At 47.5% G+C, this 27,107-nt stretch overlaps 1 protein-coding gene across 3 annotated transcripts in view; it reads left to right on the top strand.

Moving 5' to 3' along the window:
• Nucleotides 1-20,494, top strand: part of SSU72 (SSU72 homolog, RNA polymerase II CTD phosphatase) — a 54,509-nt gene extending 34,015 nt beyond the window's left edge. Inside the window, exons 3-7 of one of the 3 annotated variants that reach the window (XM_061568097.1) lie at nucleotides 8,000-8,086; nucleotides 9,846-9,898; nucleotides 11,984-12,102; nucleotides 14,024-14,110; nucleotides 14,805-20,494. In XM_061568097.1, coding sequence (XP_061424081.1) covers nucleotides 8,000-8,086; nucleotides 9,846-9,898; nucleotides 11,984-12,102; nucleotides 14,024-14,110; nucleotides 14,805-14,840 — 382 coding nt within the window. In that variant the 3' untranslated portion in view covers nucleotides 14,841-20,494. Of the gene's footprint in view, nucleotides 1-7,999; nucleotides 8,087-9,845; nucleotides 9,899-11,968; nucleotides 12,103-14,023 lie in introns of all 3 variants that reach the window. The other 2 variants (XM_061568098.1, XM_061568099.1) reach the window with 2 other exon arrangements.
• The last annotated feature ends 6,613 nt before the right edge of the window (nucleotides 20,495-27,107 follow it).

Here is a 27,107-nt window from a genome sequence, read left to right as displayed (position 1 = left end):
TGTATAGTGTAATGTACTCTGCAGTGTATAGTAGTGTAGTATGTATGCTGAACTTCTTTTGCACCGTACGTAGCCAGCCGTGTAAAGGAAAGTTTGCCCACCCCTGGCCTAAAAAAAAACCAACAGAGGGTTCTATGCCGGCTGGAGGAGGTTGGCGGTAAGCACCGGTTCTCTCGCTGCCAAAGTCACACGCGTTGTGAGCACACGAGGGTGCAGTTAATATCGCTGTCGATGCTTTTGTGTGCACTCGCCCCCGCCCAGCCACTTACGGGGGTCGCAGGGTCATCGCGCACTGTGAGCGGTCGTCAGGGGCTTTTAAAGTAAATCAGCCTAACGGGGCTACTCAATTACTGCCCCAGTCCTATCTCTGGTCACCCCGCCACACGCTCCTAAAAACTGCCCCCCATCGCTCTCGAAATTCCATCCCCTCTCTACCCCCCCCACCCAGCGCGCAATCACACAGCTCCCGCCTCCTCTCCATCTCTGCCCCCCCCCCTTCTTTTATCTCCTTGCATCAACGTCTCCCTCCGTCTGCTCGTCCGATATTAAGTGATTTTTTATTCGCGGCAGTTAAATAGATCGGCCACTGGGGGCCTCTTAATAGCCATAATTCATTGTTCGCCGGTTGGGAATTCGATTGGCGCCCCCTCCCCCGGGTGTTGTGTTTGTGCTGTCGATGCACTCCCGGGCGGCGGGGTAAGTGATTGGGAAGTTTTGACCTTAAGTCGGCGGGGACGGGAGGACAAAGCGTTCGCTGCGCTCGGCAGAAAGCGCGACCAATGGCGGGCCGACCGGCAGCAGCGTCGTCGTGGATTCTCCATCGTGGTATTTTTTTCCCTTTTTTCCATTTTTTTCCTTTTTTTTCCTTTTTTTCCTTTTTTTTCCTTTTTTCCCCTTTTTTCCTTTTTTTTCTTTTTTTTCATTTTTTTTTCCTTTTTTTTCCTTTTTTTCCCTTTTTTTTCCCTTTTTACCCCCTGCCCGAGCGTGGTTGCGGCGTCGCGCGTCATGTAATCCGGAGTTGATGGATCGCTTCCGTGCGTGATGTAGCGATTGGGCTCGTGATATACGTGCGCGAGGCATTCCACAGCTTGACGAGGGGCCCTCCCCACGTTTTACCAGTGGCTTACTGTTACGCGCGTCGAAATTGTAAGATTCACGATTGTTGTGATTGTTTCTTGGAAACGAGGCATGTAATGGTTCAACCACCCCACCTAAGCATTGTATTTGTCTTATCTGCCTCTTGTCTTGTTTTGTCTCATTCATTCTTTTTTGCTTATGTGTAATATTTACCTCTCATTTACAATAGATTGACTTAATGGTAAATAATCGATTCCTAAATGCACAATTCCCTCTTTGTATTCTGAGCACGAGTATCCATTTGAATCGATGATATGGTTTCCACATACGATGGAAATTATCAGAAACTATAGAGTCTTAATTGCACAACAGCCGATTCGTCAATTTGTAACCCCCGAATCGCCACAATCCTTCGGCAATGTGGAGACGGTGGAAATCGTGACAGTTCTGTATTCGTTCGTGATTTACTTGCAGATTTCTACGTCGCCTTTTGATGCAAGTACAGCAAGTAGGTTGCCGACTTGCCTATGACTATCTCTCTTTCGAGGTGGATTTTTATCTTTTCCAATTCTGTGTGTGCCGTTGGCCTCGCGCCACGACAGATTTACTGTTAGGAGCTCTGTCGGCAGCTGGGTAGAGAACTACACAGTTTCTGAAATCACTTCATTAGGCCTCTCCTCTTATCTGCCCTGTGTGCTCACACGATTTATATATATTCGCCGCGGCGATGACTGTGGCATGAGAGTCACACCGATGCGCGATTCCTGGAGCCGTATTCGACGTTGCACTTTGTAACGATTGCGCAATTGGCGCCACGTCCCCAAGAAGGAGAATCCGTTCAGATTGCAACCCCTTTATTCTAGATTTGAAGCTTTCGTGACTGCAAGGATTCATACTCTTAGGTTTATTCGGTAAAGTCACGTAGGTAAAAAAAAAATAATAAAATAATAATACATTTATGGAGTTTTTTTCATTTATTATTTTTCTTTTATTATTATTATTTTCCTACGTGACTTTACCGATAAAACCTGAGAGTATGCAACCCGTTTAGTTTCAGAGAACGGCACACAGAAGTGGATATCATGGAGCTTTATCTGGGATTCCTTTCAAGTTGACCTCTGGTCCACAAAGTATGACAAAGCACATTTCCCGCCCACTCTGCCACTCCGAGTAATACTCCTAGTTGTTTCGGTAAAGTCACGTAGGTAAAAAATGAAATTAAAATTAATAAAAATTAAATAATAAAACATCACGACGTTATTATTTTATTTTTATTCATTTTAATTTCATTTTTTACCTACGTGGCTTTACCGAAAAAACTAAGAGTATGAATCCTTGCAGTCACGAAAGCTTCAAATCTACAACTCCGGGTAATGTTTATGATGTAACAATGAAACCGATTGTTTAAATTCTAAATAAGCAATCAAATGCAGAACCAAATTTAACGTGATGGATTTTTTGTGCGATCATTGGTGATTGGGCTTTAGATCATGGCCAGCCAAAACCTAGATATGAACTCAACATCTCAGTGTGCCAGTCAAGTGGCTACACCATGGTATCAGCATGTTTGGATCATCCCACCTCATCGTATATCAGATACTTGAGTGTTTTCCACTGCTATGGGTGTGTTTCAACCAGGTCGCCTGGTTTCCCCATACATTTTTTTTTACTCCTTAAGGAATTGGCGAAACGTTGGAATGCACTCAAAAATACACAGAAGAGGTTTGCAACCTACTTGCTCCACCACTTTCTGCAGGCTACCCTAAAGCACTACATTACTAAATTATCTTCTTGGTTCTTTCGGTAAAGTCACGTAGAAGGGAAGTAATAAAATAATAAAAATAAAACATAATAAAATAATTATCACGACGTTTCGGCCACAACGCAAGCAGCCGTCCTCAGGTGGAGAACAGGTCTCTGTCTACTTGACGGACCTGTTCTCCACCTGAGGACGGCTGCTTGCGTTGTGGCCGAAACTTCGTGAGAATTATTTTATTATGTTTTATTTTTATTATTTTATTACTTCCTTTCTACGTGACTTTACCGAAAGAACCAAGAAGATGAATCCCTGCAGTCACGAAAGCTTTCAATCGAAAATTAGTAAATTAATTTAACTAATAATGCTGCTCGTCGAGAATAAAATATAATGTTACTTGCATTGTTAACTATAAAAAAAACATTTATGTTCTTGCTTGCCAGACAGGGATTCAATATGAAATTTGATTGTTCGGGCAAATATGATAACATTGCATGTAAAGGCCTTGTTACACTTCCGTATATATATTTAACTAAATGATAAAAACATTTTATTTTGCCAGGTAAGGCCCACTAAACTATAAACTTGTTTTTTTCAGAAGCGATCTGGCTATTAATTATATCTCAACGAAGTGGCTTCTCGTGTGGACATTTATAGCAGCAGAATACTCTAAACTAATGTTTCTAAATGTGGAGGGAAAAACCAGAGGCCCCGGAAAAAAACCACACAACCACGGGGAGAGAGACATGCAGATTCCAAATATACAGCAGGCATTGTCAGGGCAGGATCGAACCAACTACCTCGCCTGCATTCCAGGCGAGGTAGTTGGTATCTTGTCACCATGACCCCCATATGTTTGTAGAGATACAGAGCAGCGTGCTGTTGTACGGTATATTTTTTACCCTTAAAACGCCACAGGGTTCCGCTCTCTATTCAGCTGGGGTGTTTGCCGCGATTGGAGCGTTTCACTCGTGATATGAAACCCCCTGAGTTCGAACCCCGTTCAAGGGTTGGCTCGGCAACGTAGTCCCCTGATAGTTCATCAAACTGAGTTACCACAGCGTGGGAAGTCAGCAACGACAAAACCACCCTCGGTATGGAACGCTATCCCCTTTGCACGTCCGCAACATCAAATGCACTCTTGACTACTTTCAAGAAACATCTAAAGGCTTCTTCTTCTTATCTGTGTTGGCTCAGGGCTTTCGAGCAGCCCTGAGCTTGGCTCTGCGCCTCTGAGTTGTTGACTTGTCTGCAAAATCTGGTGCTTTATAAATGTCATTATTATTTCCAAAGCTCAGCAGGTATTTAACCTGGATATATATGGTTACGGATGAACGACCTCGGTGCATAAAACATATGTTGCAGGCTGCCGCGAGGCTACGCTAGCGGCAGAGGGCTGTGCGACCAAATCAACTTTATTCTGGCCCTCTGCTCCAATCGGCGATGTTCCCCGACCTCGCCAACCCGCGCTGACCAGCGTGCTTAAATGCGGCTCAAATAACCCCCCAGGGCCCACGCGTTGCAGGAAAGTCCTCGTCAAGCAGCGGACCCTATGGAGAGACGAACCCTCCGCCTTGAAGGTGTGTGGCCGATGACCGCCCCAGGCTCGTTGAGACTTTCCAAGTTTCCCTTTTGGGGGCGCGGAATGGCAGAAGAGTGCTTCAGTCACATCTCGGGTTGCAAGGATTTGACAACGGAATGAGCAGCTGTTTATACGGCAGAGTATTGGCATACATACATGTCGGTCAATGCAGGCAGTCCGCTGCTGTGGAGGTGGGATGTACAATTATTTTAATAATAAATCACTACGGATGTTCCGTTCGATTACGCGACTAACCGGATAACATGAGAATAGTTATGGGCAGGGGGGGAAAAAAAGTGTGATGAGCAAGGTTTGGTGATGTCATCGTCACCATTCCCCGCGTCATGCTGGGCGTGGCTTGTAGGGGGGTTTCCAGCCTTCGTGAGGCAGAATGTGAGGGCGGCCATCGTTTTCAAAGGGACCCACATTTGCCAAAAAAAGTAATTGTTAAGAATTTGTTGTCGATTAAATCAACTTTCCATTCTCGCTCTACTCAGTTGTGTTGTACATTTGAAACTTAAAGGAATGCAACGTCATTGGCGAATGCACGGGTGTAACGGTGTGGAAAAAAAACAAATGAATAAACGAAATTCCATCAGGTTGTTTGAAAAAGCGAGAGCGGTAAAAAATGCATGAATGATTAATTGGTGGCCATAAACAAGAGGGATTGTGTAACGTTTTTTTCTGTTTCGTCGTTCATCAGTTCGTTTCTGAATCCGCTTGTCCTGGCGAGGGTCGCGGCGGCGGCAGCGTGGTGAGTAGTGGCGGTCCACACCTCCCTTTCCCTGGCGATGGAGGAATTCCCAGGCGTTCCCAGGCCAGCCAAGCAACATAACATCGTCCTGGCAGCGTGTCCTGGGCCGGCCCTGGGGTCTTTCTTCAGTTGAACGTGCTGCCCAGTACTACCGGGGGGCATCCTTACCAGGTGTTTCGTTGTAATTTATAAAATGGTAATTTTGTTAAATGGTTACTAAGACGGTTAGAGCCTTGCTGCGTGGCAGGAGAGCGTTGTATAATTACTGAGGAGGACAAAGTTTCAAGTTTTCAAGTTTCATTTATGTGAGCCTTTCGGCTCTTGAATCGTGTGCAACCGCAACAAACAAAAAACATGAACAAGAAAGTGACTAAGTGCAAAAAGAAAATCCAAGAAAAGACAGCAAAATATTACAGAAAAAGCACCGTACACCAACGCTGTGTGCAAAAATCCCAGTGGGATGCAAGTCAAACAACAACAACAACCACGAGACAACTTAGATTAAGGCCATCAGTCTAACTCCGTACTACAACAAACAAACATGGCCAAACCAAAAAACTTTTCGAAAATCACCAAAATAAAGCCATAAAAGTAATGAAACAGTGATCATAGGAACTGTGACCGAATTTTCACAATGAACGACGTAAACAACATGTACCATTCAACCCCTGCAGCCATAGCTGGCTGCAAAGTGATCGGTAGGAGACTATGCAGTGTGGAGGAGGGCAATTTTACAGAGACATTCGTTGGCGCAGCACCAGAGGTCGCAACCGGGTACCCGATACCCGTACCCTACCCGATACCCGGCTACCCGTACCCGGCCGGGTACGGGTACCCATTTGCGACCCTGGTGCGGCCGGGTACGTGTAGGGGTAGGCCGTGAGTCACTGGTGAGTAACCATTTGTCACTCATTTCGGGTAGGGTACGGGTACGGGTAGGGAACGGGTACCCGTACCCGGCCGGGTACGGGTACCCATTTGCGACCCTGGTGCGGCCGGGTACGGGTAAGGAATCAAAACCCGTTTGCGACCTCTGCGCAGCACCCAAGGGTCAGCAATCATGCGGGACACCGAGAGCAGGATGGCGATGGCGGTGATGAAACTGGACAAACACCGGAAATCAGGTGTCGTTCGTGCAACATATGCAGGGTCTTTCACCAAGCAAGCGATGGCGTGGTGTGGTGGCATCGGTAACATGCATAGTGATAACCTCGTGTTGTTGATTTTTACATTTTACCTCGAACCTCTTAGCCGGATACCTCAGAGGTCAGTGCCGAGTTGGCACTGCTCATATCCTCGGTTCGAATCGAGGCAGCCATCTGTGGTTAAACCGGGTCCTCAAGTGTCGTGTGTTGTTGGTCTCAGCCCTGGTCACCAATGACTGCGAAACATTCAATTTGTCTCTGTGCTCAATTTGAATAATTTAAGCTGCGATGATAAAAAAATATTCACGGTCATTCAATCTGCATTACCCTCGGTGGCAGGGCAAGTGTGAAAGTGCTGCCCCTACTAAGCACAAGAGAGGCCCCTTGATGGGATCCCAGAGATGGCTTTGTGATATCCACTTCCATGAGCCGTTGTCTAAAGTATATATTTGTACTGCTCTGCGAGAGATCCGAATGGAATTTTCGTTTCGTGACATGAATTGGGTTGAACTTGGGGAAAATAAAATTAAACACGGAGGCTTTCACTTCTGGCTGTCGCCTGATGATGCTAGTTGTAATTACTGAAAAAACGTCGTACTCGAATGGTAAATGTTGTGGATTTACTCTCCAACACACCGGTGTGCTATACTAGTGTAGTGTCGTAGGTCTCTTCTTCCTTCTGCTCGAGGCTTGTGTGTGTGCGCGGGTGGCGTGCGTTGCACACACACTCAGTCGGAGACGAGGTAGTCGCAGGAGGCACCGTACTTAACTTTTATTATTGTTGTCGAGTTCACGCCACCAACTCCGGCCCCTCCTCTCTCACGACCACGCGGCCGCACGACTTGGCCCAGACACGACCCTGTCCACGCTGCACCGACGGCGTCGACCGAGACAGCCAACTTCTCTCCGGCTGCTCAATGATCAGGCGAAGGCGGCAGCGACGACAGCGACGACGAGACTAGTCCACTCCCAGAACCGGCAGCCCGGAGCTCTCACTCTCCGCTGCTTTTATTCCCCTCGGTGTGGCTTGGCCCCGCCCTAGCCGTGCCTCCCTTCTCGAACCCTCCAGATGGTTCCAGGGGCCTCCCCACGAGGTCTACCGTGACCCTTGCCCCAGTTCCTCCGCCCTGCCGGCCCACACACCGTGTATGTGCTCAACGGCGTGTGCGCTAAGTGCCCGCCTGCAGTTGCAGCTGCTGTACAACAGTCAGCGCTATGTCACTACACTAGTAACGAATCGGCATGTTTTGTTTACGTGACAAACCTTAGTCATTGGCTGTGTCGGGCGGTGGCGGGTTTAACGACACATTTATATTTACGCGATCTAACCCAAAAAAACCCTCTTACGGGGATAATACATGTTCAGATTTGTAAATGACGAGAAAAATATACCGTGCTGATGAGTCCTAATCGGGACCAAACCAGTCCACAGCTGTCTATCACTGCATTACCGGTGCCTATCAGTCAGTCACATTTGCCTACATTTATTATGATCGCTACCTGAGACAAGAGGACCACAATGCACCTCTTCTTGGAAACGCTGATAGTTTTGCATATTTACACGGAGGTTGTGTGCTTTCTACAAAATGTGTACTGTGTACATATTTGGTTTATTCTCATCTCTCCCAGCCGATGTACACTTGTTCCTTAATTTCCTAACCGAACCGGACCCTCCGCGATGATAGGTACACACAAAACGGAATCCTGCACATGCTTGACCGCAACCGACGCATCAAGCCGTGCCCGGAACGCTTCCAAGAGTGCCCCGAAAGGTTTGCCTCCCACTTTCACTCCCATCGTGCATCACCAGATTATCGTCATACCGCTGTCGATTCGTTGAAAGGCGTTTGTCCTTCGTCGTTTGTCCATCGTGACTATAACTCGAGAACTAAAACTGGTGCAAGGATGAGCAAGGCAGTGCCAACAATCTCCCCTCAAAACTGGGGATTGTTTTTTTTATTGACAGGGTATATATATGGAGCCTTACCAGACGAGAGGGCTAAATATGCCAGGGAGCCATTGGTTGGTTGTAATTACTGACAAGAGATGCCTCTTGACGGACATCTCAATTACGATATATTTCAACTCAATGTCTGCTGGAAGAAGGCCTCCCCAAACTCACCATGGTGGCAAGATGTTGACTGCCTCGCCTGGTATACAGGAGGTCGTGGGTCCGATCCCGACCTTGACGCCTGCTGTATATTTGGAGTCTGCATGTCTCTCTCCCCGTGGTCGCGTGGATTTTTTCTCTGGGTCCTCCGTTTTTTTCCTGGGCCTTTAGAATCAACGTACCGAGAGATTATTTGGCTGATGCTATAAATTTCCACGTGAAAAGCCACTTCGTAGAGCTATCATTTGTGATGGCCAGGTCACTTCTGAAAAAAGAGCTACACAGCTCAGTGGACCTTACCCAGTCAAATAAAAATTATCCCGTAAAAACAAAGTTTTTCACTATAAATCCTTTATATGCGTGGCATCGGTTTTATTTTATTATTCATTTCTGTTTTTCTTGAGTAAGAGTTTCATTAATATCACATTGGTATTTTAAATTAAATATGAAAAAAAAAATTTCCTAAAAAGTGGAAAATTTTGGAAAAAAATTTCACGCACGAGTCTGTGCAAAATATCAGCTCGATTGGATCACGGGAAATGGGTTAAAAAACGACTGAAAGATTTGCACTGTCGTAAGCGCGCAAGCAAGCAAGCAAGTGAACTTAATATAAAGGATTTTTTTAAAAATTGTTTATATTCTTGGTTATTTCGGTAAAGTCACGTAGAAGGGAAATAATAAAATAATATAAAACAATTCTAATTTTCACGACGTTTCGACTGCAACACAAGCAATCGTCATCAGGTGTGAAAACCACAGCAAGATATACCGTGCAAGAAAATTTTCTTGCTGTGGATTTTACACCTGATGATGATTGCTTGTGTTGCAGTCGAAACGTCGTGAGAATTTTTTTTTATATTATTTTATTATTTCCCTTATACGTGACTTTACCGAAAGAACCAAGAAGATGAATCCCTGCAGTCACGAAAGCTTTAAATCGAAATTTAGTAGTTTAGTAGTTTAGTTTCAACTGTGTCCGTTGTAGTGGTAGTTGGGGCCACGCTGGTCAGTGCAAGTTGGTGAAGGGGGGGGAGCACGCCCAGGACCGACGCAGCTATCACTCGCCACTGATGTTAGCCGTGGGCCCAGAAATCTAACTCGGGTCACCGAGTGGTTAGCATGGAAAAACATCTCGACACGTGATCACGGATGTACACCCACGTAGCTATGCACACACAGAGATAAACACATACACACATCTGTGTATCTATCCACAAAACGATACAAATGTTATGGCCTTACACAGATTGGCTAGAGGGTGCTATACCCAGCCATCTCTTCACAATGCTGATGTTTAACACACCACACTCGGTACTCATTAAAGGCTGAGTCGACCTAGCGGAGGGTCGGCACTAGTTTTTTTTTCCAAAATCTCATGCGCTCCACATGTTTGACACTGGGATGTGCGTGTCGTACGTTAGGTTTGACCTGATCCTGACGTGTGAGGAACGGGTTTACGACCAGGTCGTGGAAGGTAAGAGACCATGTCATTGTCCTCTCTCGGTTTGACACGTAGGAGACTTTTGCGACCAATATCATCCATAATACAGGTTTTTTTTTAGTTAGATCTCATGAATATATAAATGTGTCGTCGTTTAACCCGCCACCGCCCAACACAGTAGTGTACAGCACACCGGTATGTTGGAGAGCAAATCTACAACGTCATCACATCTACCCCTCTATTTAAGAAACGAAACAGGAGGATTTCTCCCCAAATCTGGCCGTCGCCTGATGATGCTGGTTGTATTTACTGGCGAAACGTCGTACTCAGATTGTAAATGTTGTGGCTTTGCTCTCCAACAAACCGGTGTAGTAACGAATTGGCACGTTCTGTTTACGTGACAAACCTTACTAGTTGGCTGTGTCTGGTGGTGGCGGGTTTAACGACACATTCACATATTTACGTGATCTAACCCAAAAAAACTTGTATTGTGTCCTCTCTCTCGCTTTACATTCTTTACATTTTCAAAATATCGAAGCATCTCCCCGTCGTGAACTTCAGTTGCACATTAAACAGTCCCCCTTAATCGCCTTCCATTTCTCTCAAAAACCTCACCTCTTCTTCATCGCCCGATCTCTTCCCTCGCCTTTTGTGTTTAGTTTGTTGTCCTTCCCCCGCACCTCCGATGAGCACGGTTGGCTACGTAGGGTGCGAAAGAAGTTCAACGTGCCTAAGTGCCCCGCTATCGCTGTCACTCATTTCTCAATCCTTGTAGCACGCCCCTGTCAACTGCATCGTTCAATTTGGTGTCACCGATTTGTAAGCTACTTCAAACACCGCCCTTTAAATATAATTAGATGAGAAATTGGAATTAGATTAAACCGAGCACCACACGATGCTCACCTCTCTTGGCAGCGACGCTTTCCTGCATACATAATGATAATATGTTTGAAATACCATCGGTGATACTTTATTGAAATGTCCGTGGTCGGTAGGCAGTTGATTCTGGCAATGAGACTTATCCCGATGGGATCTCACCGGGTTAAACACATCAACTCTCTAAACCCTGGAGCACAGCGTTCGGAACCTGCGTCAGCAAAGTTTCTGTACACCCTCGCTGCGTCACGGTCTGTGCTCCGTACAGGGCTTCTCATTGCGCTTCAATAAAAAAAATATTTAAAAATAAATCCGTGCATGAACTTGACTCGACTGGGCCTCACAGAGCCCACCACCCCAGGCGTCCTCGTTACTTGAGAAAATGTATTTATATTTCGATTTAAAGCTTTCGTCACTGCAGGGATTCATCTTCTTGGTTCTTTCGGTAAAGTCACGTAGAAGGGAAATAATAAAATAATAAAAAATAAAACATAATAAAATACAATTCTCACGACGTTTCGGCCACAACGCAAGCAGCCGTCCTCAGGTGAAGAGCAGGACTGTCGGAAAGACAGCGTCTGAATGAACAAACAGCGTCTGAATGACGCTGTCTTTCCGACAGCCCTGTTCTTCACCTGAGGACGGCTGCTTGCGTTGTGGCCGAAACGTCGTGAGAATTGTATTTTATTATGTTTAATTTTTATTATTTTATTATTTCCCTTCTACATGACTTTACCGAAAGAACCAAGAAGATGTATTTATATTATTTTTGCTGCTATAAATTTCCACGTCATAAGCCGCTTGGTTGAGCGATCATTTGCGGGCAGGTCGCTTATTAAAGAGAAGGTAATAATACAGCTCAGTTGGCTTTACCTGGTCATATAAAAAATACTCTTTGGTTCTTTTGGTAAAGTCACGTAGGTATAAAATAAATTAAATTAAATCACGACCTTTCCATTGCAACACAAGCGACCGTCATCAGGCGGAACCGATACAGCAGGACAACTGCTGATTTATCAGTCGCGAAAACTTCAAATCTAGAATATAAAAAATCTTTTGTTACAGTGCTTTGTTTACCTTCCCTATACTGTGCACTCCTATCGTGTTTGCGTATCGTTTGTTGTAACGTTCTGACCTCCTTTGGACATCTGTGAAAAAGCACTTCATAGCTCATCGGATTCCTCCGCTATAAACGGGGAGATCCCGTTCCCACAACCAATCTGTCAGCGTTCTGTCGAGCAGACCTGAGCGGCCGTGAGCAGGAGAGCTTCCAGCCGGTGCACGTCATCAACGTGGACGTGCAGGACAACCACGAGGACGCGACGCTCGGCGCCTTCCTCATCTGTGAGCTCTGCCAATGCGTGAGTGCGCTCCTCGGTAACACACGGGCGACATAGCATGGTAACGCGGGCGACTGCACAGTAACCCGGGCGACTGCACGTGCCAACACACGCAGCGTCGCACAGTGACACGGGCGAGGTATATGTGTATGAAGTCGTGGTTGCACTGTTTAGCACACTGCGCTCTGAACCTTACGACTTAAGTTCAACTCCCAGCCGCGGCTAGCCGAGTTAGCGAGCGGTATCTGAATTGGTCCTGGGCCCCCGACCTTGACCAAAGCGCACTAGTGTGAAGAAGTATGGTGAAACATCCCCCATAACCAGCAAACCATGGCGGAAGCCTCCACCCAGCAGTGAATTAACAAAGGGCTGTAACTTATCAGAAAAATAAATCGAATATTTGCCCTCACGCACCGCTTAATTTCCCATGCAAACAGCAACGTTATCACTCCGAAGTCATCTTCTCATCACGTCTACCCATTAACTTGCGCTTGACACGGGGAGGCTCCCGCGCGTTAATAAAAGTGGAGCATCGTTCGGCATCAACACGGCACGGGGCCGTGACACGTTCCACGAACGCTCGCTGCGCGGAACTTTAAATAAATCACGGGGCGACATTCAGCGCTCCTCACGATATCCCCCCCCCCCCCCGCCGCCGTGCCCCACGAGCGTAAGAAGGGCTTCTCACGAAACGTTTGACAACAGCACCGTCGTTACTGTTTACTTTAGCGGAGAGCCGGACCGCGGTTAAATGTGGGTCCTGAGGCTCGCAGCGAAGTGCTCGGTGCTTCACGATTTAACGGTGGTAATTTTGCGCTGTTTGCAATTTCTTTCGGTTTGTGGAATTGCACGTGGCATGAAAAGCAGTGTAGATTTCATCGGGAGGAGGAGGTGGTTGCGATTGGTTCGGGGGCCACGTGTGCAGGGTGGAGGAGGAGGGCATTGGAGTGGCACCCAGAGTGACGGTGGTGTTGGTGGTTGCTGACTGGCGCAGAGGTCGCAACCGGGTACCCGATACCCGTACCCTACCCGATACCCGGCTACCCGTACCCGGCCGGGTACGGGTAGCCGTTTGCGACCCTGGTGCGGCCGGGTACGGGTACCGGTAGGCCGTGAGTCACTGGTGAGTAACCGTTTGTCACTCATTTCGGGTAGGGTACGGGTACGGGTAGGGAACGGGTACGGGTACCCATTTGCGACCCTGGTGCGGCCGGGTTCGGGTACGGGTAAGGAATCAAAACCCGTTTGCGACCTCTGCTGTGGCGGTAACTGTAAAAGTGGCCGTTGAAGGATGTGTTGGACGCGTAACAGCTACGCAATCTAGCGGAAAGGAATCATTGGCAAGGTGTTGTAGGATTGGCAGTCCAGGCCCATTGTAACCTCTTGACCTCAGCATCTTCACCTCATTTAACCGCCGAACACAGCCATAACCTTCATTATCATCGCTCCTCTGCCACCACCATGTCCCCTTGACTTCACTTGTGCACGCGTGTGTTTGTGTGTGTGTGTGGGGAGCGGTGGCGCAATGGTTAGCACGCTGCGCTACGAACTCGGTGACCCAAGTTCGATTCCTGCTCGTGGTCAACACGAGTGACGAATATCTGAACCGGTCCTGGTCCTCCCCTAGGTCGACTCAGCCTCAAATGAATGTATGCATGAATGTCGAACTTCTTTCGCACCGTACGTAGCCAACTGTGCTAATTGGAGGTGCGGAGGAAGGACAACAAACTAAACAACAAAAAGCAGAGCACCTGGTGCGATGTGTAAACATCACCACAGGGCGTGGTGCTGGCCACCCACCCCCTCGTGTGCCGTGCGGGCCTTCATAGGTGCTTCTGCTACTCGCTAACAGCACTTGCCCCAACAGTCTGTTACAGGCTACACGGGGTGGGATCTTTGTCTCTCTGTTGTTTGTTTGTGCCGTCTCATCCGCGAGCTGCAGATCCAGCTGACCGAAGACCTGGACAATGAGATTGACGAACTCGTGCAGGACTTTGAGGAGAAGAGCGGGAAGCTGATTCTGCACACGGTGTGCTTCTACTGATCGCGGCATGGGGGGTTTTCTCTCCGCGGGTACGAGGAGTTTTGCGGGGGTGCTGAGATTCACGAGATGGGGGGGGGTGGGGGTTGAGACGGGAGGCATCCCATCTTGTACTGGTACCCCCCCCCCCGCCTTTCCACCATGCCCCCCCCCAATTAGTTCCGTTTAACTGCCAACCGGGATGACACTTGGCTGACACTCGGCTGCGTTGAGCTTGCCCATGAATGGCCGCACCGAATGCCCGAGACGATGCCATTGCAGTGCCGGGTCCCTGGAGCAAGGAATTAAATGGGACGCCCCCCCCCCGACCCCCCTAGCTCCCCCTCCACCTCCCCCCACTGCCTCCCCCCCCCCCCCCACCCTCGTGCGTCGTCTGGAGGATCCTTCCAGCCCGTGGGCCGCGATGCAGTTGCACCGCCTGCACACTCGCCAGCCGTGCCACTGCGCCAGTGAACCCCGGTTATTGCGGTCGCGACAAAATGGAAGAGAATCGATCGCCGCCAAAGGTCGGGGGGGGAGGGGATGGGGGGGGAGGGGTCACGCACGTGGTTGTGCAACGCAGCCTCGCGTGTTTTTGCCGGTCCGCAGCAAAATGTCACAAGCCGTCGGTGTCCCGTCTGCCGCAACTAATTAGACGGAGTAAGTCATTAATTCTTCCTGCGTTTCTCCCAATTCCTCACAGGATACCCCCCCCCCCACCAACCCACCCAGCGTCTAGCGTCAACCCCCCGCCTCTTGGAAGGGAGCAGATGTGAGTGAGCGGTACGTTGCCGTTTTGCTCATGGCAGAGTGGCGGGCACTGGTCAAAGTGAAAAGTCGGAATGGATCGGGCGCACAGCGGAGCGGAGTGGGGGCTGGATTGCGGTGGATGCAGCACGGTGGGCGCTGAAGGTGAAGAGCGGACAAAGGAAATGTTTAAGACTGCCGGAAAAAACACCGAGAGGTAGCATTCGGTTTGGGGACAGTGCTAGTGCTAGTACGAGTGCGGCGAGGGTTAGAGTTCGTGTTTTATTGACTCGTGTTGTTAGCGGTAGGGCAACTGTTTGCCTATGGATTGGGAGGAAGACCCGTGTTCAGTTAGCTAGTGGAGTTTGGGTTCGGGGTAGAGCTTCTAGGGCAGTTTGGTTAGGGGTTGGCGTAGTGTGTGTGATTCACGAGTGGTGGTTATGGCTATGGGTCGTATTTGGTTGGCTATCGTTGATGATATATTCAGTGGCAGTGTTGGTTTATTGTGAGCTAACACACTTGAGGTCGGCGGTAGAGCTCGGAGCTGGTTGGATAGTGATTCAGGGTGCAAAGTATAGGAAAGGTAAGGAAGTCACTAAGAAGTCTTATAAGTAGAAATTGCTATAATACATCAAATCCTGCCGATTTTTCAACAAGAAATGCAAGCATGGGCAGCAACATAAAAAGTCTCAGACCACACGGAGACAACAACAACACAACCCCTCAATAAAGTTGCATGTTGAAATGTGAGCTGTCAATACCCTCGGGGGTGAGGGGAGGGGGGCATAAGGATCAAAAGTTACAAATCACAATTGCAAATGATCACACTTGTTTACCCAGGCTGGCCCCACCGAGTCTCAAGACTCTTTTTTTTCTGGAGGGTCCTGCCCAGTTTTTCACAGTAAGGGAGCGGTGCTGCCGCTGCCGCTGTTCCTGCGTGTAATCCCAATCGAGTGATTTCCAGGTAATTTTTCAGTTTTTATAATTTTATTCCATGGGTTTAAGTATCTATAGACATGTGCGTATGTATCTATTTGTGTGTGTATAGACACGTGCGTATGTACGTAGGTAACAGCCTGTACCAATTAGGATTGCCGCATCTGTCCACACGTCACACTCTGCGGCTCGAAACCAGAATGCACGGCTCCCCAAAATTCATTTGTCTGGAATTTCTGCAGTTTATTTTTTTTACGGTAGTTGAGCCGCCGTTGACGCGCGATTGGCTCGCGGCCCAATAAACCACAGTGCGGGGGAGCGACGCGGACAGAGCCAGCCGCCGTGGCCCTGTGGTTAAAGGCACTCGGCAAAGAATCAGATGGCGAATTCACATCATGGTTTCGGTGTGGGGTGGTCCGATATTTCGGTCATCATTTCTTTACATTCGTTAAAGTTAATTGACGGCCGTGCTAAGAAAGAGGTTGGACGCTGCCGTAATAATGCGGAATTTCCACCGGTGAAGATGATGCGCTCGTTTGAAATGGGCAATGCCGACTTGGAGACGGAGGCTAGAGGCGAGTGGGTAGTCACACGGCAGCACTCCGTCAGTGTTGCTGCTGGTGGAAATTCCACGTTCCCGTGACAAGTGGCTAGTTTGTCCTCGGCCGAACACCTCTTTCACGTAGAATAATTGAAAGCCGTCTCAATGTGCGCGGTCGAGCGTTGTGCAATGGTGATTACTCGTCACTATTCAAGGTCGCCGTCTGAGAATATCCTCACGCTGCGAGTGAGGGTTTTGGCGCATTCGGTAAGAGAGCCGCAGTCCACGTGTGATGCAGACCTCAACCCACCCACGGGAGAAACCCTGCACACATCTGGCACAGAACCTTGACTTCAATCTTGGCGGAATTCTCAGCTCGTGCGTTTCCAATCCAATTTACAGAACCGTGATGTAATGCAATGTAAATATGCAATATAAATAATAATGTAATAAACGCTAAATAGTGCTTAATGATTCTCTAAATGAGCCCTTGCTGTCTCGTCACGCCGTGTTAATTAAATACATTCTGCGGTCTCGTTGCAAGTGCTTGAACTCGGTGTTTGTTGTCCTTGAGGTTGTCTAGTGAGGGCATTGTCCCGTAGCGGCAGCGGTGGTGAGATATTGTCTCCCTTGCCTGCTATGCAGGACGTCGTGGGTTCGATACCGAGCCGGACGCCTGCTGCTGCTGTATATTTAGAGTTTGCTTGTCTCTCTCTCTCATCATTATCACGGTGGCTAGGAGATGTTAACTACCTCGCCTGGTGTACAGGACGTCGTGGGTTCGATCCCGAACCGGACGCCAGCTGTATATTTTGAGTTTGCTTGTCTCTCTCCCTGTGGTCGCGTGGCTTTTTCTCCGGGTCCTCCGGTTTTTCCCTCCACATATAAAAACACGCGGATGAGATGAGAGTTCTGTGTCGGTTGAGATGAGGGTTCTGTATGGGTTTAGATGAGGGTTCTGTATGGGTTTAGATGAGGGTTCTGTATGGGTTAAGACGAGGGTTCTGTCTGGGTTTAGATTAGGGTTCTGTATGGGTTTAGATGAGGGTTCTGTATGGGTTTAGATGAGGGTTCTGTATGGGTTTAGATGAGGGTTCTCTATCGGATGACAGGAGAGTTCTGTATCATATCATATTCTCCTGCATTGACTGGCACACAGGTAAATGAGATGATGGTTCTGTAGTGGAAGGAAAAAGAGTTCCCGTATTGGATGAGGGTTCCGTGTAGGATTCGGCGAAGGTTCTGAATTGCGTGCGTGAAGGTGTATCGGCCCGGTGATTTCTGTACTACACGGTCATGCATCTGATACGGAAAACCCTTCGCCTGGTTAGGATGCCTTTGTTCAGCTCATAAAGTGCTGACCAATTTCACGCAATCATGCACAGTAATAATAACCCTACACACCCTATTACAACACTCTATTAAACACCATTGTCATGTACATGCCGTTGTTAATAACTAATTGCTATTTCGTGACTGCTTCCTTGTTTTATTAATATTATGATTGTTTACACAGGAAAGCGTTACTATATCTCAACTATTTTTTTTATGAGGATCCTGTTATGATAATTGGTTTTTAACCCTTTTATCTGGCAACAAAACTGACACCTTTTTTTACGACGAGTCATGTTTGCATAGACCACAATACCTGCAGTCATAATGCAAACAAAAAACATAACTCTGATAATGTATGCACTGTCTTGTTGATTGGTCCACACCCGAGACAGCTTTCCTTAGAGCCTAGTCTCACATGGTGTTTTGGCATAATCTGGTCCAACACCATGTGAGACTAGGCTCCAATTATATGTTTTACTGGCAAATGAGGTTCCAATGGTGATCTTGTTATGGTTTCACAGTTAGGGGACGATGTCGTCGCTGCTATGTGTACTTGAATCCCAATTGAGTAATTTTACTGATTTTGTTTTTCGGCATTTGGGATGTTAGGGCCAATGCCAGTTACATTGTACGTTTTTTTTTTCGTTTTTTGTCGCTATGCGAGCAAAACCAGAGGACCTGGGAGAAACCCATTCAGAACACGGGGAGAACATGTTGAGAACATACAGAAAGGCACCCGAGGTCAAGGAATCGAACACGGGCCCTTGATGCTGTGAGGCGCAAGTGTTACCGATGCACCACCCTGCCATATTAACACTGATTGTTGAACTTAAAACTCGTTATGCGTTGGTGCGAATCATTATAGGGGGGGGGGATAATTAATTTAATATCGCTCCCGACAGCGCATCATCAGCCTTTTTTGTGTGGACTTAGGATCCCCTTGAGGTAGACAGATCCTCCGTGCGCTTGCCAATAACATCTGGCAACCCAGCGGCGGTATTCATTTAACGAACATGACTCTGCTGATGGAATCCTGAAGGTTGAAACTTGATGTGTGTGCTGCCGTGAGTTACGTTTGTGTGGAAGGCCGCTATCCGCTGAGTCACCCGCTCCGCCCTCATGTCAACTTAATTCGGTAAAACTGCGGGGTCATTTTGGTGAAAGAAGTGTGGAGTCTGCCCTCCTGATTATTGATACAGAGCCCAGCCTTGCCCCCGTGCCGTGCACCTTGCTGCTTGACAGAAGAGGCTACCCCCTTTTAAAGGCTGCCGGGATTTTTGCGCATGACGCAGCTAATGCGCTTGACAGCCGGGCTCATAACGCGCTCAAAACTCGCGGCGTCCGGCGTTAGATAAGCCGCCCGAACCACCAAGGTCTGGCAAAACTTGTACTGGAAGAAAAACATTCTAATAATCGTTTACATGCCGGGGGTGGAGCGGCGGGAACAGCGGTTGGCACAGCGGCGCTGCGAAATTCAGCGACCTGAGTTCGACTTCGAGACGCGGATAACCCCGCAGGTGATGTTTGATATTGGAAACCCGGTCCTGCACCGCCCCCACCCCCTCCCCTTTAAGCAAACCTGCAGTGACCAGCGTGGTTTGAAGCAATGGTCATCCAACCCCCATGACCCACGCAGCATGGGAAGCATCTTCTTGGTTCTTTCGGTAAAGTCACGTAGAAGGAAAAGAATCTTCTTCCTAGCGTTGTTCCCGCTGTGGCGCAGGGTCCGCTTTTCGGCATTGTCTTCTCCATTTGGCTCGGTCCAGGGCATCTTCAGGGGATGCGTTGACCGTCTTCATGTCTTCCTTTATTCGGTCCATCCATCGCTTCTTCGGACGTCCGTGTGGACGGCGGCCCTCTGGCTCAATACGCACGGCAGTCTTGGCCACCGATGACTCTTCACTTCGCATCACATGGCCGTACAACCGAAGCCTTGCCTCAAGCATCTTGTCCGCAATGGGGGCCACACCAAGTCGCTTCCGAACGTCTTCGTTCCTGACACGATCCCATCGAGTGAGCCCGAGGCTCCATCTGAGCATCCTCATCTCCATGGTGTGGAGAGCTTGTTCGTGTACAGTTGTGGCTGGCCAGCACTCGGATCCATAGAGTGCCACCGGTCGGACGATGGTCTTGTATATTTTTCCCTTCAGCCTATCCGGCATTTTCCGATCACAGAGGACTCCGGTGACTTGCCTCCATTTCATCCACGCCGCATTGACTCGTGACCTCACATCAGTCGTGATGCTACCATCTGAGCTGATGGTGGAGCCCAGGTACTTAAAGTCCGTCACTTTCTTCAGATCTTCTCCGTCAATACTGATGGTGCCGTCGGTTTGGGGGCCACACTCCATATACTCCGTCTTTTTGATGTTGAACCTCATCCCGTTTTCGTCCAAACGTTCCTTGCACAGGCGCGTTTGTCTTTCCACTTCTCCTCTCTCTTCATCTGAGAGGAGGACGTCATCCGCGTAGAGAATTGACCATGGAAGGAGCGTGTGCAGGTCGGCAGTGATCGTGTCCATGCACAGGATAAACAGGAGTGGTGACAGGGCCGATCCTTGGTGCACTCCAACGCTGATGGGAAATGGCGGTGATATGCCCACTGCACACCTGACTGCACTGGTGACGTTCTTGTATAGGAGTTGCACCCAATGCACGTAGGTTTCAGAGACTCCATGGGATCGAAGCGAGTGCCAGATGAGGTCGTGGGGGACCCTGTCAAATGCCTTTTCAAGGTCGAGGAACGACACGTGCACAGCTTTGTTCTTCTCTCTGTGCCTCTCCAGCAGACCTGTTCTCCACCTGAAGACGGCTGCTTGCGTTGTGGCCGAAACGTCGTGAGAATTATTTTATTTTATTATGTTTTATTTTTATTTTTTTATTATTTTCCTTCTACGTGACTTTACCGAAAGAACCAAGAAGATTAATCCCTGCAGTCACGAAAGCATGGGAAGCCTTCATCCAGCAGTGGATTGACAAAGGCCTGAACATTATTGTTGTTATTCAATAAATACCGTCGATGGCAGCGGTGACGGAGTGATATCTGAACTGGACCTGGGCGCCCTTCCACTCGTACCGATCATGCATGGTGAAGTATGGCCAAACGACCCCCCGTGACGGACAAAAGCGTCCGTCTGGCGGTTCACTCTCCGTTGTTTGAGCAGGCAATTGAATAAACCCAACAACTTTCGATTTAAAGCTTTCGTGACTGCAGGGATTCATCTTCTTGGTTCTTTCGGTAAAGTCACGTAGAATGGAAATAATAAAATAATAAATAATCATTTTTATTATGTTTTCTTTTTATTATTTTATTATTTCCATTCTACGTGACTTTACCGAAAGAACCAAGAAGATAAACCCAACAATCGCTTTGTGGAACAGCATTGCCTCCTATATTCGGGCAACCCCCGGGTTACATGAAGTCGTTGTAAGTACACCATTGGAACCTCCTTTGCCAGGAGCAAAATATGATCATTGTTTTTGTTACCCTTTTATCTGGCAACAAAACTGACACCTTTTTTTCACGAGGAGTCATGTTTGCATTGACCACAATACCTGCGGTCGGAATGCAAACAAAAACACACAACTCTCATAATGTATGCACTGTAAGTACCCCGGGTATTTGATTATTTTTTTTGTACCAAATCTAGACGAAATTTTAACAACGATCTAATTGTACCTTTTAACTAACCCGGTACAATATGAGGGATACGAGAAATGCAATTTCTGGAAAGGAAAGCGGCCAGGCTAGGCAAGCGGGAGGCAAGGGAGACACTTCTGGCTTAATTGAGTTAGCCGGCAGCGGGATAGACAAAGTGCCCAACATTATTGTTCATATTCATTACACGCAGTTGTATAGGGCAATAACTGACTATTCCTCGCGAAGAGTGCGATGGTACGAACAGAATTCCGTACGACGGGAGATCGGCTTTCATGCCGACAGGTTTTATTGTGTGGAATCCAATTGACTAGCTCTAATAAGAAGAATAATAACCGCCTTGCGTCTCTCGGCTTTGGACGGCGAACTCTTGGCACGCGAAGGAATCGGGGAGGCTGATTTATGTCTCAAAATATGAGCCGGTGACCTGCGCTTGAGTCATCGCCAGCGGGTTTTGGTGAAAACCGGTGAGAACAATATACACGAGACAGGGTCGGGGAGCAGGGAAAGAGAGTGGCAAGCGGGGACTTAAGCGCGGTGGCTAGGAGATGTTAACTCCCTCGCCTGGTGTGCAGGAGGTCGGGGGTTCGATCTCGACTCTGACGCCTGCTGCTGTTATATTTGGAGTCTGCATCTCTCTGTCATCATGATCACGGTGGCTAGGAGATGTTAACTCCCTCGCCTGGTGTGCAGGAGGTCGGGGGTTCGATCTCGACTCTGACGCCTGCTGCTGTTATATTTGGAGTCTGCATCTCTCTGTCATCATGATCACGGTGGCTAGGAGATGTTAACTCCCTCGCCTGGTGTGCAGGAGGTCGTGGGTTCGATCTCGACTCTGACACCTGCTGCTGTTATATTTGGAGTCTGCATCTCTCTGTCATCATGATCACGGTGGCTAGGAGATGTTAACTCCCTCGCCTGGTGTGCAGGAGGTCGTGGGTTCGATCTCGACTCTGACGCCTGCTGCTGTTATATTTGGAGTCTGCATCTCTCTGTCATCATGATCACGGTGGCTAGGAGATGTTAACTCCCTCGCCTGGTGTGCAGGAGGTCGTGGGTTCGATCTCGACTCTGACGCCTGCTGCTGTTATATTTGGAGTCTGCATCTCTCTGTCATCATGATCACGGTGGCTAGGAGATGTTAACTCCCTCGCCTGGTGTGCAGGAGGTCGTGGGTTCGATCTCGACTCTGACGCCTGCTGCTGTTATATTTGGAGTCTGCATCTCTCTGTCATCATGATCACGGTGGCTAGGAGATGTTAACTCCCTCGCCTGGTGTGCAGGAGGTCGTGGGTTCGATCTCGACTCTGACGCCTGCTGCTGTTATATTTGGAGTCTGCATCTCTCTGTCATCATGATCACGGTGGCTAGGAGATGTTAACTCCCTCGCCTGGTGTGCAGGAGGTCGGGGGTTCGATCTCGACTCTGACGCCTGCTGCTGTTATATTTGGAGTCTGCATCTCTCTGTCATCATGATCACGGTGGCTAGGAGATGTTAACTCCCTCGCCTGGTGTGCAGGAGGTCGTGGGTTCGATCTCGACCTTGACGCCTGCTGTATATTTGGAGTCTGCATCTCTCTGTCATCATGATCACGGTAGCTAGGAGATGTTAACTCCCTCGCCTGGTATGCAGGAGGTCGTGAGTTCGATCTCGACCTTGATGCCTGCTGTATATTTGGAGTCTGCATCTCTCTGTCATCTTGATCACGGTGGCTAGGAGATGTTAACTCCCTCGCCTGGTATGCAGGAGGTCGTGGGTTCGATCTCGACCAAGACGCCTGCTGTATATTTGGAGTCTGCATCTCTCTGTCATCATGATCACGGTGGCTAGGAGATGTTAACTCCCTCGCCTGGTATGCAGGAGATCGTGGGTTCGAACCCGACCCTGACGCCTGCTGTATATTTGGAGTTTGCGTGTTTTCCCCGTGACTGCGTGGATTTTTCTCCGGTTCCAGTTTTTCCCTCATTTATAATCAACACGCGTTTAGAGTATTGGCTGCTATAAATGTCCACGTGATAAGCCACTTCGTTGAGTTATCATTTGTGGCCAGGTCGCTTCTGAAAACCCCAGAAGACCATGAGGAAAATCCACGCGACCACGGGGAGAACATGCAGACTACAAATGTACAGCAGGCGTCAGGGTCGCGATCGAACCCACGAACCTTCTGCATACCAGGCGAGGTAGTTAACATCTCCCCACCGTGGCACCCCAGTCTCTCACGAGCTACGTTGGAACCTATTTCGCAAGCAGTTGCTCGAGGATTTAAGAAAAAATCAAAATGAATGGGGCATTTGGTTCGGAAGAACTAGAGGAATAAACACGTCACGATTCTTCTCCGTAATTCTATCTTGGCTTAACGTAATTTACATAGCGCCTTAGCAAATGCGCTTCACAGAGAAATGGTACATATGAATGTAATGATACGATTGAGGATGACGATTCGATTCACGAATGGTAAACTAAACTGTAAACTAAACTTTTATATTTTACCAGGTAAGGCCCACTAAGCTGTATAGCTCTTTTTCATCACAATTGATAGCTTAACTAAGTGGCTTATCACGTGGAAATGTATTGCAGCCAAATACTCTCAACGTATATTTCTAAATGTGGAGGGGAAGAACCGGAGAAAAATGTACGTGCCCACGGGGAGAACGTGCAAACTCCAAATGTACAGCAGCAGGCGTCAGGCTCAAGATCGCACCGACGACCTCCTGTATACCAGGCGAGGTAGTTAACATCTCATAGCCACCGTGATGATGATGAGTGAGAGAGACGCAAACTACAAATATACAGCAGCAGGCGTCAGAGTCGGGATGGAACCCACGACCTCCTGTATACCAGGCGAGGTAGTTAACATCTCCTTGCCACCGTGATGCATCGCTCTTAGGCTCGTGTGTGGCACGTGCAGAATCTGTGTGCAGTATAAAACTGCAGCGTTAAAACAAATATATGAACACGTGTGAATTGTAACCGATTTGTATGTTACATTTCGATTTAAAGCTTTCGTGACTGCAGGGATTCATCTTCTTGGTTCTTTCGGTAAAGTCACGTAGGAGGGAAGTAATAAAATAATAAAAATAAAACGTCGTGAGAATTATTTTATTATGTTTTATTTTTATTATTTTATGACTTCCCTTCTACGTGACTTTACCGAAAGAACCAAGAAGACGATTTGTATGTTGTTTATGTCGTGTATCATCACCGACGCAGCCGGTAAACACGTCGGAGGGCTGTGACTTACGTAACGCCAAACCATGTACCCTCATACCCGAGAGTTTCGAGCAGTGCCTTGTCTCCTCTGACGATCCTGCGACCCTGCGATTTAAATTCCTCGTTCCCACGCCGAGACAAAGCTATTCTCCGTAAGACAACGATGACTATATTCTTGGTTCTTTCGGTAAAGTCACGTAGAATGGAAATAATAAAATAATGAAAATATAAAACAATTAAATTCTCACGACGTTTCGACTGCAACACAAGCAATCATCATCAGGTGTGAAATCCACAGCAAGAAAATTTGAAAAAAATTAACCCGTAAAAACAAAGTTTTTCACTATAAATCCTTTATATGCGTGGCATCGGTTTTATTTTATTATTCATTTCTGTTTTTCTTGAGTAAGAGTTTCATTTTTATCACATTGGTATTTTAAATTAAATATGAAAAAAAAATTCCTAAAAAGTGGAAAATTTTGGGAAAAAAATTGTCACGAAAATAAATTGTCACGCACGAGTCTGTGTGCAAAATGTCAGCTCGATTGGATCACGGGAAGTGGGTTAAAAAACGACCGAAAGATTTGCACGGTCGTAAGCGCGCAAGCAAGCAAGCAAGTGAACTTAATATAAAGGATTTAAAAAGTGGCGTTTTTTCTTAACGTCAGCACCACGGACAGCGATTTGGCAGTTGGTCAGATGGACGAGTTCATCTATGTTCGGAAAAGAGGGGGGGGAGAGGAAGAGAATGGAATGCGGTCTGAAAGTCACCGTAAGCGTGAACACAATAAATTAAGACCCGAAAAGGTTTATCACATCCTTCCAATGATTGCTAAGCCAGAATCCATCTTCTGGGTTGAAATTGTCTCTGTGTTTGTATATGTGGATAGCCTCATGGCACCGTTAACTCTCGGTTGTCAATGCCGGGGTGGGTTACACCCCCCCCCCCCCCCCCCCGGTTGTGGAGTTGCCCTGCTCGCGAAAACATTAAGTGCGTCTGGTGTGTCAGCTGATCGTCATCTATCGAATGACAGTAAAAATGTCAGCGAGTTAAAGCGACTACTTTTGAGATAGGATAAAAACAGATGGAATTTCCGTCTTCACTCCCCCCCCCCCCCCCCTCATTCTATGTAAGTAAACAATAACTATGATTTTCATAGTATAAGTTTCATTTGTTGTGCATTTATCCGTGTGTTCGTTTTTGGCCGGGCCACCTTTTTCCCCCTCTTCTCCCAACACATTCGAGAGATGACTGCACTCATTTTATATTCCCCATAAGAATATAAAAATATATATATTCTACGCATTCGTCATTAACACTGTGCGCGTGGTCTTACCAGAAGAAGAAAAACACAATATGCAATAAGCGACGTTTGGAGCCATGACCTTTAACTTATCTGGCAGCTTAACGTTGTACAAAAAAGGGGGACAGAATATGGACGATTTAGATGGCAGGGGGCGTGCTGCATGGATTGAAGAATGGGTGACCGCTATAGAGGACTACTTGGAGATCACGAAAGGGTCGGGAAGAGGAAGAGAATAACAGCGCTTTTATACATTTATATCCTATGCAGAAGGTGCTGTGAAGAAGGGCCGAAATCTCGCCTGTATTATATAAGTTTGTTTTCTTTTTAAAGGCCACGCAGTGTTATTAACAAATGCGTTTGAGTTGTTTTAGTTTCGTGCTTTACGCACCACTGCCAACGCAGTGTCAGTGAATAATGTCACCCCTAAGGATGGTAGGGCCAGTTCGATCCCTGCTTTGGAGTTGAACTCGCAATCCTTCCAACTGCGTGCCGGGCGCTCTTGCAACTTAGCAACTCGACCAGATCGATTTTGCAATCGATAATTAACGCATCTCAATAGGTCCACACCTAGTTAATAAATCACGTGGTACAATGTGACCTGTAATTCAAAGATCTGATTTTGTTTCAAAATGTAGCGATGCTGTGTTGGTCTCTCTACGTGTAAACAGAAAATGGTCAAAGTTTCTGCTCAAATGTGCAGTGGAGTCGTGATCATATCCCCCCTTGGTGTCTTTGCGTTTCTCACATTCTGGGAATTCCACATTCCTATGGAGCGGACCCATCAATTAATAGGAAGTCCACGGCACTGGTGACATTGTACAAAGTGATCAGTAGAGAAATGAAACGAGTTATTTGGGTGCCACTCATCTCCATTGGCGCCTGTGAGCCTGAGGTGGAAATTCCACATTCCCATGACGGGTACCAGCCGTATATTCTTAACGATTCTTAACCCGATATACTGACTACAACTGCACAGTAGTCTTATGATCCCGATCTCGTATCATTTGGAATATGAGCAGGGTTTGAGCTTAGTGCTAAATGAGAAACTAAACTATTTTCATTTTACCAGGTAAGGCCCACTGAGCTATGGAGCTATTTTACAAAAGCGACCTGGCCATAAATGAAAGCTCAAAGAAGTGGTTTATCATCAACGTGGAAATGTACAGCAACCAGATACTCTTAAACGCGTGATGTTGATTCTAATTGTGGAGCGAAAAACCTAAGGAGGACCCGGAGAAAAATCCACGCGACCACAGGGAGAACATGCAAAC

This window comes from Lethenteron reissneri, chromosome 40, assembly GCF_015708825.2.
Source record: "Lethenteron reissneri isolate LAM-NWPU_2019-01 chromosome 40, ASM1570882v1, whole genome shotgun sequence".
Classification (NCBI taxonomy): Eukaryota; Metazoa; Chordata; class Hyperoartia; order Petromyzontiformes; family Petromyzontidae; genus Lethenteron; species Lethenteron reissneri.
The sequence above is the reverse complement of the archived record's forward strand: the minus strand, read 5'-3'. Positions and strand labels throughout refer to the sequence as shown.